The sequence below is a fragment of the Oncorhynchus masou genome, chromosome 29, assembly GCF_036934945.1.
Source record: "Oncorhynchus masou masou isolate Uvic2021 chromosome 29, UVic_Omas_1.1, whole genome shotgun sequence".
Taxonomy (NCBI): Eukaryota; Metazoa; Chordata; class Actinopteri; order Salmoniformes; family Salmonidae; genus Oncorhynchus; species Oncorhynchus masou.
In genome coordinates, this window is record NC_088240.1 from 5,246,631 (window position 1) to 5,258,889 (window position 12,259).

At 45.8% G+C, this 12,259-nt stretch overlaps 1 protein-coding gene across 1 annotated transcript in view; it reads right to left on the reverse strand.

The window, feature by feature from the left end:
• Positions 1-12,259, reverse strand: part of LOC135518878 (syntaxin-binding protein 5-like) — a 184,831-nt gene that overhangs the window by 86,876 nt on the left and 85,696 nt on the right. Inside the window, exon 3 of the mRNA XM_064943832.1 lies at positions 6,427-6,508. Coding sequence (XP_064799904.1) covers positions 6,427-6,508 — 82 coding nt within the window. The remainder of the gene's footprint in view (positions 1-6,426; positions 6,509-12,259) is intronic.

Genomic DNA, 12,259 nt, shown 5'->3' on the forward strand with positions numbered 1-12,259 from the left:
CCACCCCAGACATAGTAGGCCTACCTTTCCACCCCAGACATAGTAGGCCTACCTTTCCACCCCGACATAGTAGTCCTACCTTTCCACCCCAGACATAGTAGACCTACCTTTCCACCCCAGACATAGTAGACCTACCTTTCCACCCCAGACATAGTAGGTCTACCTTTCCACCCCAGACATAGTAGACCTACCTTTCCACCCCAGACATAGTAGACCTACCTTTCCACCCCAGACATAGTAGGCATAGTAGACCTACCTTTCCACCCCAGACATAGTAGGCATAGTAGGCCTACCTTTCCACCCCAGACATAGTAGGCCTACCTTTCCACCCCAGACATAGTAGACCTACCTTTCCACCCCAGACATAGTAGACCTACCTTTCCACCCCAGACATAGTAGGCATAGTAGACCTACCTTTCCACCCCAGACATAGTAGGCATAGTAGACCTACCTTTCCACCCCAGACATAGTAGACATAGTAGGCCTACCTTTCCACCCCAGACATAGTAGGCCTACCTTTCCACCCCAGACATAGTAGACCTACCTTTCCACCCCAGACATAGTAGGCATAGTAGACCTACCTTTCCACCCCAGACATAGTAGGCATAGTAGGCCTACCTTTCCACCCCCAGACATAGTAGGCATAGTAGGCCTACCTTTCCACCCCAGACATAGTAGGCATAGTAGGCCTACCTTTCCACCCTGGACATAGTAGGGATAGTAGACCTACCTTTCCACCCCAGACATAGTAGGCATAGTAGACCTACCTTTCCACCCCAGACATAGTAGGCCTACCTTTCCACCCCATACATAGTAGGCATAGTAGACCTACCTTTCCACCCCAGACATAGTAGACCTACCTTTCCACCCCAGACATAGTAGACCTACCTTTCCACCCCAGACATAGTAGGCATAGTAGACCTACCTTTCCACCCCAGACATAGTAGGCATAGTAGACCTACCTTTCCACCCCAGACATAGTAGGCATAGTAGGCCTACCTTTCCACCCCGGACATAGTAGGCATAGTAGGCCTACCTTTCCACCCCAGACATAGTAGGCATAGTAGGCCTACGTTTCCACCCCAGACATAGTTGGCATAGTAGGCCTACCTTTCCACCCCAGACATAGTAGGCATAGTAGGCCTACCTTTCCACCCCAAAAATAGTAGGCCTACCTTTCCACTCCAAACATAGTAGACCTACCCTTCCACCCTGGACATAGTAGGCCTACCTTTCCACCCCTGACATAGTAGGCCTACCTTTCCACCCCAAAAATAGTAGGCCTACCTTTCCACTCCAAACATAGTAGACCTACCTTTCCACCCCAGACATAGTAGACCTACCTTTCCACCCCAGACATAGTAGGCCTACCTTTCCACCCTGGACATAGTAGGCATAGTAGACCTACCTTTCCACCCCAGACATAGTAGGCCTACCTTTCCACCCCAGACATAGTAGGCCTACCTTTCCACCCTGGACATAGTAGGCATAGTAGACCTACCTTTCCACCCCAGACATAGTAGACCTACCTTTCCACCCTGGACATAGTAGGCATAGTAGACCTACCTTTCCACCCCAGACATAGTAGGCCTACCTTTCCACCCTGGACATAGTAGGCCTACCTTTCCACCCAGACATAGTAGGCCTACCTTTCCACCCTGGACATAGTAGGCATAGTAGACCTACCTTTCCACCCTGGACATAGTAGGCCTACCTTTCCACCCTGGACATAGTAGGCCTACCTTTCCACCCTGGACATAGTAGACCTACCTTTCCACCCTGGACATAGTAGGCCTACCTTTCCACCCTGGACATAGTAGGCATAGTAGACCTACCTTTCCACCCCAGACAGAGTAGACCTACCTTTCCATCCCAGACATAGTAGGCCTACCTTTCCACCCTGGACATAGTAGACCTACCTTTCCACCCTGGACATAGTAGACCTACCTTTCCACCCTGGACATAGTAGGCATAGTAGGCCTACCTTTCCACCCTGGACATAGTAGACCTACCTTTCCACCCTGGACATAGTAGGCATAGTAGACCTACCTTTCCACCCCAGACAGAGTAGACCTACCTTTCCACCCCAGACATAGTAGTCCTACCTTTCCACCCCAGACATAGTAGTCCTACCTTTCCACCCTGGACATAGTAGGCCTACCTTTCCACCCTGGACATAGTAGGCCTACCTTTCCACCCTGGACATAGTAGGCCTACCTTTCCACCCTGGACATAGTAGACCTACCTTTCCACCCCAGACAGAGTAGACCTACCTTTCCACCCCAGACATAGTAGGCCTACCTTTCCACCCTGGACATAGTAGGCCTACCTTTCCACCCTGGACATAGTAGGCCTACCTTTCCACCCTGGACATAGTAGACCTACCTTTCCACCCTGGACATAGTAGGCCTACCTTTCCACCCCAGACATAGTAGTCCTACCTTTCCACCCTGGACATAGTAGACATAGTAGGCCTACCTTTCCACCCCAGACAGAGTAGACCTACCTTTCCACCCCAGACATAGTAGGCCTACCTTTCCACCGTGGACATAGTAGACCTACCTTTCCACCCCAGACATAGTAGGCCTACCTTTCCACCCCAGACATAGTAGTCCTACCTTTCCACCCCAGACATAGTAGTCCTACCTTTCCACCCCAGACATAGTAGGCCTACCTTTCCACCTCAGACATAGTAGGCCTACCTTTCCAGACCTGCTTTTAGCTTAACAGCTCTTCACTGACACTGAGGTAGGCTATTTAAAGAGTGCTTGGTGGGTGGAGGAATTGGCCGATAAATCTATATCTGTGTTCCTTCGGCTCTGTGTTCCTTCGGCTCTGTGTTCCTTCGGCTCTGTGTTCCTTCGGCTCTGTGTTCCTTCGGCTCTGTGTTCCTTCGGCTCTGTGTTCCTTCGGCTCTGTGTTCCTTCGGCTCTGTGTTCCTTCGGCTCTGTGTTCCTTCGGCTCTGTGTTCCTTCAGCTCTGTGTTCCTTCAGCTTTGTGTTCCTTTAACTCTTTTTGGGGGCCAATTTTGGTCTGCCTATCTCTTACACATATTTTGTTATTCCTACTTTGCCACTCTCTATCACTATCTCCCTCATTTATTATTTTGTTGCATTTCTCCATATCACCCGCAACTTCCCCTCAATCTCTCTCTATCTAGTTATCTCTCTCTCTCTCTCTCTCTGATGCCACTAGCAGGGAGGTAATCCGTTGTGTGTGCTTGTCAATCACGATCCTGTCACTCAGACTAGTGACACGGGACACTGTACGCCTATTGTGTTAACATAAACTAGCTCTCTGTCTCCTCTCTTCAAAGAAATGCCAAAGAGCGCAGGAACGAAACGAGGAAAATTACAAATTGCAAAGAGGGGAAGAGGGAAGGGACGGGGAGACAGATAAAGTGGATGAGAGGAGGGGGCAGCTATTAAACAAGTCTTGGAGAAGAGAAGACAGTAGGGGGAGCAGCTATTAAACAAGTCTTGGAGAAGAGAAGACAGGAGGGGAGCAGCTATTAAACAAGTCTTGGAGAAGAAGACAGGAGGGGGAGTAGCTATTAAACAAGTCTTGGAGAAGAGAAGACAGGAGGGGGAGCAGCTATTAAACAAGTCTTGGAGAAGAGAAGACAGGAGGGGGAGCAGCTATTAAACAAGTCTTGGAGAAGAGAAGACAGGAGGGGGAGCAGCTATTAAACAAGTCTTGGAGAAGAAGACAGGAGGGGGAGCAGCTATTAAACAAGTCTTGGAGAAGAGATGACAGGAGGGGGAGCAGCTATTAAACAAGTCTTTAGGCAGACTGGGAAAACCTTGGTCCTGAACTGCATTATCGTGCCATTATCATGTAATGATATCAACACAGGCAGAGAGAACGGACATTGTTTACGTTCGTTACAAAGTGGGATTGAAATGGATTTAATTGTATTTTCTTCTTTTGTCACTGAGCTACACAAAAAAAGTAAAAAAAAAAAATGTTTTACAAATTATTACAAAATAAATAACTAAAATGCATTCCATAGGTATTCCCCCTTTTGTTATATCAAGCCGAAAAAGGTTCAGGAGTAAAAATGTGCTTACGAAATCACACAATACGTTGGATGGCCTAACTCTGTGTGCAATAAAAGGGGTTATTTTAACTACAAAAGCATAACAGATTGTCCAAAGCAAATAGCATGTAAAACCAAGCCACAAAACACCGATATATATATATACTCTATATCTTACAACTGTATCAGCATCTGGCTGCCTGAATATGTATCCATGCAATGTCTATTCTGCTCATTCTTCTCATCTAACACAATGTCTATTCTGCTCATTCTTCTCATCTAACACAATGTCTATTCTGCTCATTCTTCTCATCTAACACAATGCCTGTTCTGCTCATTCTTCTCATCTAACACAATGCCTGTTCTGCTCATTCTTCTCATCTAACACAATGCCTGTTCTGCTCATTCTTCTCATCTAACACAATGCCTGTTCTGCTCATTCTTCTCATCTAACACAATGCCTGTTCTGCTCATTCTTCTCATCTAACACAATGCCTGTTCTGCTCATTCTTCTCATCTAACACAATGCCTGTTCTGCTCATTCTTCTCATCTAACACAATGCCTGTTCTGCTCATTCTTCTCATCTAACACAATGCCTGTTCTGCTCATTCTTCTCATCTAACACAATGTCTATTCTGCTCATTCTTCTCATCTAACACAATGCCTGTTCTGCTCATTCTTCTCATCTAACACAATGCCTGTTCTGCTCATTCTTCTCATCTAACACAATGCCTGTTCTGCTCATTCTTCTCATCTAACACAATGCCTGTTCTGCTCATTCTTCTCATCTAACACAATGCCTGTTCTGCTCATTTTGCCTGACCGCCCTGTTCACCATTCAGAAGGAGGAAACAGTACAGGTGCATCAAAGCAGGAACCAAGAGACTGAAAAACAGCATTTTGTCACGCCCTGGTCTTAGTATTTTGTGTTTTCTTTATCTATTTGGTCAGGCCAGGGTGTGACATGGGGTTTTTGTATGTGGTGTGTTTTGTCTTGGGGTTTTTTCATTGGGATTGTAGCTTAGTGGGGTGTTCTAGATACGTCTATGGCTGTCTGAAGAGGTTCTCAATCAGAGGCAGGTGTTTATCGTTGTCTCTGATTGGGAACCATATTTAGGCAGCCATATTCTTTGAGTGTTTCGTGGGTGATTGTCCTTATGTCCTTGTTTCTGTCGTGTGTTAGTTTGCACCAGTAGAGGCTGTTTCGGTTTTTGTGTATCGTTTGTTGTTTTCGTATTGATTCGTGTTTTTCCTTGTTTTATTAAAATATGAATCACATTAGCCACGCCACATTTTGGTCCGACTCTTTCGCATACAGAAAACCGTGACAATTTTATCTCCAGGCCATCAGACTGTTAAACAGTCACCTCCGACTACTCCACACCTTAGTTACAGTTACTGCCTACCATTGTCCCTACTCCGCCCCTTACTCTAGCACACCTTACTCTCCTCTGTTACAGTTACTAGCAGGCTACCATTGGGTACTCTACTCCGCCCCTTAGTTACTGTTACTAGCAGGCTACCATTGGGTACTCTACTCCACCCCTTAGTTACTGTTACTAGCAGGCTGCTATTGGGTACTCTACTCCACCCCTTAGTTACTGTTACTAGCAGGCTACCATTGGGTACTCTCCTCTGCCCCTTAGTTACTGTTACTAGCAGGCTACTATTGGGTACTCTACTCCGCCCCTTTGAAATTTGACGATTGCAACAACTTTGAAATGTGAAGTTTGAGGAACATGAACGTCAAATTCTGACGTGAGACAGTGAGACCGAGTTGAGAGTATACATCAGCAACTATCTGACCTCACATTGGTTTTGAATAATCCATTCTGCTCTGCTGTCAACAATGGTTTTATAGTTTTCACCAGAAAACTATCCACTCACTCACTCACTCACTCACTCACTGACTGCTAAATAACAGGGATACCATTAGTCATAACCATGCTGAAAGAGTGTTGAGTCATGGGTTGAAATCAATAGGGCCCCTCCTCACAATGGAGGGGCCCTGTGAATGTTTCTGCCGAGTAAAAGATTTGGAAATGAAAATGTTAGATTCAAAAAGAGGAAGATGGTCGGGGGTAAAACACTCAAGATTCCAGGACAGATTGTTTGTCCTTAAATGGCTGAGAGAGAATGCCAACTGAATACTGTATTCCAAAACTCTCTTTCAGCCTTTATTTAAACAGGCAAGTCAGTTAAAGAACAAATTCTTATTTTCAATGACGGCCTAGGAACAGTGGGTTAACTGCCTGTTCAGGGGCAGAACGACAGATTTGTACCTTGTCAGTTTGAACTTGCAACCTTCCGGTTACTAGTCCAACGCTCTAACCACTAGGCTACCATGCCACCCGAAATAAGGGGACTAGAATAGAAGCAGTCCTACCTCATTGATGAGGAACTGTAGCTGGAGAACAGCGGCTCCACTCTCATGCTGGCTGTAGCAGTCCACACCAGGCCGGCCCAGTCTGATGACATCACACAGTCAAAGAAACATCTAGGAAGTAGGATGTATTGGCATAGCACAACACGATGTATAGCGCACACACACACACACACACACACACACAGCAACTGTTACACCACTTGATACACTAGAAAATTGTATTTTTGTACAATAGACAGTATTTGTCACAATATATACAAAAAGTTTATAAAAATACATGTAAAAAACTCTCCTTGCAGATGCAGGTGGATGACAAGTCTAAATAAATTGCTGAGCGTCGTGACACACAAAGTGCTCCTCAGGTCCTGTTATCTACCATTCACAAAGTGCTATCCAGGTCCTGTTATCTACCATTCACAAAGTGCTCGTCAGGTCATGTTACCTACCATTCACAAAGGGCTCTTCAGTTCCTGTTATCTACCATTCAGTAAGGGCTGTTCCAGAGGGCGACGGAGCAGATCTTACTAGTGGAGGGAGTACAACGCTACCTGGAGTACAACGCCACCTGGAGTGCAAGGAGTACAACACCACCTGGAGTACAACGCTACCTGGAGTACAACGCCACCTGGAGTACAACGCCACCTGGAGTACAACGCCACCTGGAGTACAACGCCACCTGGAGTACAACGCCACCTGGAGTACAACGCCACCTGGAGTACAACGCCACCTGGAGTACAACGCCACCTGGAGTACAACGCCACCTGGAGTACAAAGCCACCTGGAGTACAACGCCACCCGGAGTACCTGGAGTACAACGCTACCTGGAGTGCAAGGAGTACAACGCCACCTGGAGTACAACGCCACCTGGAGTACAACGCTACCCGGAGTACAACACTACCCGGAGTACAATGAGGACTACGGACTGTGCCCTCACAGAGACTGAAGGACTACGGACTGTGCCCTCACAGAGACTGAATGACTACGGACTGCGACCTCTCAGAGACTGAATGACTACGGACTGCGACCTCTCAGAGACTGAATGACTACGGACTGCGACCTCTCAGAGACTGAATGACTACGGACTGCTGACCTCTCATAGACTGAATGACTACGGACTGCAACCTCACAGAGACTGAAGGACTACAAACTGCGACCTCTCAGAGACTGAATGACTACGGACTGCAACCTCTCAGAGACTGAATGACTACGGACTGCAACCTCACAGAGACTGAAGGACTCTCAGAGACTGAATGACTACGGACTGCGACCTCTCAGAGACTGAAGGACAACGGACTGCGACCTCACAGAGACTGAAGGAGTACGGACTTTGACCTCTTAAAGACTGAATGACTACAGACTGTGACCTCACAGAGACTGAAGGACTACGGACTGTGCCCTCAGAGACTGAAGGACTACGGACTGCGACCTCACAGAGACTGAAAGACTATGGACTGTGCCCTCACAGAGACTGAAGGACTACGGACTGTGCCCTCACAGAGACTGAAGGACTACAGACTGTGACCTCACAGAGACTGAAGGACTACGGACTGTGCCCTCAGAGACTGAAGGACTACGGACTGCGACCTCACAGAGACTGAAAGACTATGGACTGTGCCCTCACAGAGAATGAAGGACTACGGACTGTGCCCTCACAGAGACTGAAGGACTACGGACTGTGCCCTCAGAGACTGAAGGACTACGGACTGCGACATCACAGAGACTGAAGGACTACGGACTGCGAACCCGCAGAGACTGAAGAACAACGGACTGCGATCTCGCAGAGACTGAAGGACAATGGACTGTGCCCTCACAGAGACTGAAGGACAACGGACTGTGCCCTCAGAGACTGAAGGACTACGGACTGTGACCTCACAGAGACTGAAGGACTACGGACTGCGAACTCGCAGAGACTGAAGAACAACGGACTGCGATCTCGCAGAGACTGAAGGAGTACGGACTTCGAGTTCGCAAGGACAAATGTGTATTCTTCATTTCTTGTAAGCACACACCTACGACATCGAGTAAGAACAAGTCAGAACTGCATTGCACTGAAGTGCAACGTAGATTGATTCTCCAGGTTACCAACTACCTGTTGTCATGCAACTTGTTTTACATAAATGTCAGACCCCGGTAAGACTAGCTTTTCGGTTAATGGGGACGGTAATTAATCAAATAGAAATGCTAGAGTCACTTCAATGTGGACATCTTCTACTTCAGACAAGTGGGAAAATGTACCAGACACTTCAACACAGATGGGGAGAAACACAATAAACGACCCGGTGTCGGACATCATCATCATCAAAGGAGCTGCCCTGGAACTGAAACCGCAATCTTTGCAGGAGTACTGAGCTGTCAGTCCAGCTGTCTGTTCGGGGGGGTGTCTGAAATCTGCCCCCCAAAAAAAAAATATAATAATAATAATTTTTGGGACTAATCTCATAAATGTCGTAAAATGACGTAATTTGATTGATTTACGTCTTTTGTACGGTAATCAAATATTTGGCTCTAAATTATGAACAGTTGGTTCTATCAACTCCAGGAGAAAAAGACATGAAAGAGACCATTCTCATCTACTTTTTCAACTAGTTTTTCAACTAATTGCACACAACAAAAAAACGATAGGGAATAGCCTGCTCATCCTTCTGCAGCTTGCTTGCCAATGTATGCATTGTCCCAACCAAGCACCCAAGCTAACTGGCTAAAGTTGGCTAGCTTGCTAGCTAGCTACTTCCAGACACAAGTGAGAGAACACCTTTCTCTTACCATTTTACTTGCTGTAGCAGAGCTGGTTAGGCTGTTATCTAGAGCGTTCTGTGAATAACTATAACTTTTTTGCCTACGTTTACTGACATTTTCAACGCGTGTTGCGCGTTTGTAAATTCATCTGCGCTCTGGCACACTCAGACAAGAGTGCTCTGAAATCGGAGTAAATAGCTTGCCAGAGTGTATTTGTGAACTCAAGAGATATGCTAACTGCAAACAGTTGTTCAACATAGCTAGCTAGCGAAACGATAAACATTTCTTGCTAGCTAATCAAATTGCATGTGCATCTCTAGCTGTATAGTCACCCGAAAAATGATACGAGGGGAAAAACTCGAAAGCCAAGCCACTCACTCGCCCTCTCCTCCGATGACATGACGTCCTCTAGGCAGCTAGCTAGCTATCTCGCTGACATTAGGCTCGGTGATTTTAGTTCTCTACATAAATATATATGTTAGCATATTAGCCATGTTATGACTAACTTGTGATCATTGCCTTTGCTAGTTTGATTGTATTGACATTCCCAGTCTTAGTTAAAGTTACAGTCGTCCATTTTTGTCCAACAAATGGAGTCATTGAAATTAAGAATATATTAATATTATAGTATATTAAAAAATAACCTATTTTTCAAACCTCTTATGAAATATAAAGTTGGTTTTGTAGCATAAACTGGGAATTTTATGTGTTTGATATTAGTATTGTCTGTTTGTTTCATATCAAGTTAGTTAACACACTGTCAGTTCCACTTTAAAATAAAATATCAAATGGGAATTATCCTATCAATCTGTCTCTTGCTTTTCATCTTTTTCATCTTTTTCCTCTCTCCTCTCTCCTCTGTCTCTTTCTCCTCTGTCTCTCTCCATACCACTCTTACTATGAAATCGATAGAACCACTAGAGGGAAAAACAAATCAAAGGCCTCACAATCGAGTGGACAGGGCCTTCCAAGCATATACATCCATGTTACATAAGGAGATTTGTATCCCTCTCGTCTGTCTCCATGCACAGCCAATACATTAAGCACAGTTGCTGTCCAGTTCATTTGAGCTTGAATGCTATTTATTCTCTCTCCAAAGCCTTTAAACAAACACATAACAACTACATTACAGGTACATTACAGGTACATTACAGGTACATTACTACCACATTACAGGTACTGTACAGGTACATTACAGGTACTTTACAGGTACATTACAACTACATTACAGGTACATTACAGGTACATTACAGGTACATTACAGGTACTTTACAGGTACATTACAGGTACTTTACAGGTACATTACAGGTACATTACAGGTACTTTACAGGTACATTACAGGTACATTACAGGTACTTTACAGGTACATTACAACTACATTACAGGTACATTACAGGTACATTACAGGTACATTACAGGTACTTTACAGGTACTTTACAGGTACATTACAACTACATTACAGGTACATTACAGGTACTTTACAGGTACTTTACAGGTACATTACAACTACATTACAGGTACATTACAGGTACATTACAGGTACATTACAGGTACATTACAGGTACATTACAGGTACATTACAGGTACATTACAGGTACTTTACAGGTACATTACAACTACATTACAGGTACATTACAGGTACATTACAACTACATTACAGGTACTGTACAGGTACATTACAGGTACATTACAGGTACATTACAGGTACATTACAGGTACATTACAGGTACATTACAACCACATTACAGGTACATTACAACTACATTACAGGTACTTTACAGGTGCATACCACATTACAGGTAATTACAGGTACATTACAGGTACTTTACAGGTACATGTGGTACTTGTGTGTACTGTTACAGGTGTGTTACTGTGTGTTACAGGTACTTTACAGGTACATTACTACCACATTACAGGTACTTTGAAACTCAGTGTGTGTGTTCCTGTGTTCTAGCTGTGTCAGTCTCTATGTCTTCTAGCTGTGTCAGTGTATGTGTGTTCTAGCTGGGTCAGTCTATGTGTGTTCTAGCTGTGTCAGTCTCTATGTCTTCTAGCTGTGTCAGTCTCTATGTCTTCTAGCTGGGTCAGTCTCTATGTCTTCTAGCTGGGTCAGTCTCTATGTCTTCTAGCTGTGACTTCTAGCTGGGTGGTGGGCTGTTTGGGACCAGCAGAATTATCAGTCAGTGATCATCCTGTTTCTCATTCCTCAGGAGGGAAGCGGTGGTTGAGGAAGGGGGTGGGCAGACAGTCTCCCTCTCTCCATCCAGTCTCCTTCTCTCTCTCCAGTCTCCCTCTCTCTCTCCAGTCTCCTTCTCTCTCTCCAGTCTCCTTCTCTCTCTCCAGTCTCCCTCTCTCTCTCCAGTTTCCCTATCTCCCTCCAGTCTCCCTCTCTTCTAGTCTCCCTCTCTCTCTCCAGTTCCCTAGCTCTCAGTCCAGTCTCCTTCTCTCCCTCCAGTCTCCCTCTGTCTTGCAGTCTACCTCTCTCCCTCCAGTCTCCTTCTCTCTCTCCATGTCTTCCTAGCTCTCCCTCCAGTCTCTATGTCTTCTAGTCTCCTTCTCTCTCTCCAGTCTCCCTTCTAGCTCTCAGTCTTCCTGTTCTCTGGGTCCAGTCTCCTTGTTCTCCCTCCAGTCTCCCTGTCTTCTCCAGCTTGACTTATCCCTCCAGTCTCCTGTTCTCCCCAGCAGTCTCCCTCAGTCTCATCCAGTCTTCCTCATTCCTCCAGTCGCCTTCTTCTCTCCAGTCTTCCTCTCTCAGTCTGGACAACCATCACAGAGACAGCCCAGTCTCCCTCATCACTCCAGTCTCCCTCTCTTCTCCAGTCTTCCTCTCTCCCTCCATTCCACAGAGACTCCAGTCTTCCTCTCTCCCTCCAGTCTCCAACTCTCTACTCAGTCTTCCTCTCTCCCTCCAGTCTCCACTCTCTCAGCAGTCTCCCATTCTCAGAGACAGCAGTCTCCCTCTCTACACCAGTCTCCTTCTCTCCAACCAGTTCCCTCTCTCTCTCCAGTCTTCCATCTCTCCCTCCAGTCAACCATTCTCTCTCTCAGTCTTCCTCTCTCTCTCCAGTCTCCAGGACTCTCTCCAGTCTACCTCTCT